Here is a 2,500-nt window from a genome sequence, read left to right as displayed (position 1 = left end):
CCGTCGCCGATGGTGTAGTTGACCTCCGCATTGACCCCGCAGTCGGGATCGGTCGCCGACACCTGTTGGGGGGAGAGGGGGAGAGGGAGAAGAGGGGGAGAGTTAGCTATGGCGGTTCTGAGAGAGAGGGATTTTGGGTGGGTGTGTTTGTGTATAGGGGAGGGGGAGAGGGAGGGGAGGGATGGGATGGGTGGTAGTGGGGTTGGGATGTGTGTTTGTGTTTGGGGTAGTGGGGAGTGGGGTAGTGGGGATGGTAGGTGTGTTTGTGTATAGGGGGAGGGAGGGGGGTAGCGGGGTTGGGATGTGTATTTGTGTTTGGGGAGGGAGGGAGGGGTAGTGGGGTTGGGATGTGTGTTTGCGTGTGTTGTGTGTGTGTGTGGGGGGGGGGGGGAGTTGTGCTGAAGGGGAAGGGGTGTTTGTGTTCGATGGTTGGGTGTTTTGGGTGTGTGGGTGTGTCGTGTGTGTGTGTGTGTGTGTGTAGGTATGCGCGCGCGTGTGTGTGTGTGAGTGTGTATATGCGTGTGCGTGTGTGAATGTGTCTGTGTACGCCTGCGCTTATGTACAGCGTAGTTGTGTGTACAGGTGTGGCTTCGTCAACTCCGCCACAAGTTATCCCTGTAATCTGCCGTGTTTGCTGTGCGGGATGGAGCTCCGAAGCCAAACAGATTTACGGAGCCAGGTGTTCTCAGCTAAATGCCGTATACACTTTCATTAACAAGTATATGGCATCTCGTAAATGTTATATTACATAATATACTCGTGCTAAACATGCAGACACACACACACACACACACATACACGTGTATATTGCTGGAAATTTAGACAGGAACTTAACCCCCATTTTCGGCCGAGCACAAAGTCTCATCGATTAATTAACAAAGATTCCATCGTGAAAATTGGCGCCATTCGACATATCCAAATCACTTTGTCGTTATTTCATCGACGAAGAAATTCCACCCAGAAATGTCTTTAAAATTACTCCTTCGTCAGGATACCCAACAGAAGGCCCCTGAGGAGGCGGGAGGAGGATGGGATGACCTGTGAATGCGAGAAACCACGACGGGAGAGGCCACCGACAGGGCCGAGCGTCGCAGCTGCTCTCCCGACAGGGGATTTCGCCGAACGAGCGTCCAGACGACTCGCCCCTCGGGATAAAATATATAGACGAACGAAGGAAATTTTTGAGCGATTTTCCCCTCCTGCTTGAGATGGCTCAGGCGGCGCAGGGCGAGGCGATGGAGACGAAAGGCGGCGTCTTGGCAGTTCGCGGCGTCGTCCCTCGGGTGCCGAAGGGGCGCTCGAGGGGGGCGCTTCGAGGCCCGAGAGTGATGATCCAGCCAATTACTTTTATCGTCGCTCTTATCGTCGAAGCGCCTCTCGCTCGGCCATTTTCTCTACGAGCGCTCGCATTATCGTTATCATCAGCCACAACATCATGGCGATGGTGAGGATAATGATGTTATCGAGGCTAGATTATCACGGCGGGATTAAGGCTGAGCGCTGCGCCGCGGCCCCAAGATGGGCGCGGAGGCCGGGCGGAGGGAGGCCGGGCCGAAGTGGGCCAGGCGCTCAGCGGAAGACACGGAGACGCGCGCAGAGCCGACAGGAGGTTCGGCCAAGGATGGCTGACTCCTTCCGTGACGAGGATGAGTCCTGACACGACGGAGGATTTCCTGTTGAGGACGCTTTGACCCCTGGCGCCCTCGCGCCTCCCCTCCCTGACCAGTCCTCCGCTGCTCTTGCTACGGCGCGCTCTTCCCAATTATTTCCCGCTGGAACTCTCTCCAAGACAACACCCTCTCCATTCCTGTCTCTTCCCTCTCTTTTTTTTTTTCTCCGTCTCTCCTTCTCCCTCTTTTCTTGTCCTCGCCACAATAGCGCCCCTCCTCCCGCGCCCTCACTCTCCCCGGCGACGGCCTCCCCCGCCCTCCGCGACATGCCTACGCGAGGCTGACCCCAACCCGCCCCTCCTCCCCCGCCCGCTCGCCAGCCGCCCCGAGAAAAAAATCGAATTAAACGAGATAGCGCTACAACCTCGATAGAAAGAAGAAGAAAAAAGGAAGAATAAAAAGAAAGAAGAGAAAAAAACACGACTCAAACCAATACGAACGAAGAGGAAGACGAAAAGACGCGAGATAAAAATAATCACGAGAGATTTTTCCACCTGCCGATTCCTCTTCTGGCTGAGCGATCGGCGAGGCGGGTTCTCTTCCTTCCCTCAAACGCGTCGACTTTTCTTGCGAGTCCGACGGAGCCTCGGAGCTTTGTTTGCTATGATACTTGGCTAATCTCAGATTCCTACTTCCCAAGCAAAATATTTTTTCCTCCAGACTTCTTTTTTCTCTCTTTTCTTTTTTTTCTTGCGTGAGGGATAAATGTTCCGAGTCTGCACGCTTGATTGTGCTTCAAGTCGACAGGGCGGTGAGCGATAAGCTTTCCACTTAGTCTCATCTGCCCCTTGAAACCCCTGGCGTGATCCCCGCCCCCGCCGGCCCACGTT

General features: G+C 54.7%; 1 protein-coding gene across 1 annotated transcript in view; it reads right to left on the bottom strand.

The window, feature by feature from the left end:
• The window catches only part of ds (dachsous cadherin-related 1), a 230,043-nt gene that overhangs the window by 23,216 nt on the left and 204,327 nt on the right, over positions 1-2,500 (bottom strand). The window contains exon 2 of the mRNA XM_070126730.1: positions 1-62. This exon is cut by the window's left edge and continues 119 nt beyond it. Coding sequence (XP_069982831.1) covers positions 1-62 — 62 coding nt within the window. The remainder of the gene's footprint in view (positions 63-2,500) is intronic.

Source organism: Penaeus vannamei, chromosome 10 (assembly GCF_042767895.1).
Source record: "Penaeus vannamei isolate JL-2024 chromosome 10, ASM4276789v1, whole genome shotgun sequence".
In the NCBI taxonomy this organism is placed as follows: Eukaryota; Metazoa; Arthropoda; class Malacostraca; order Decapoda; family Penaeidae; genus Penaeus; species Penaeus vannamei.
This window is presented reverse-complemented; position numbering and strand designations above follow the sequence as displayed.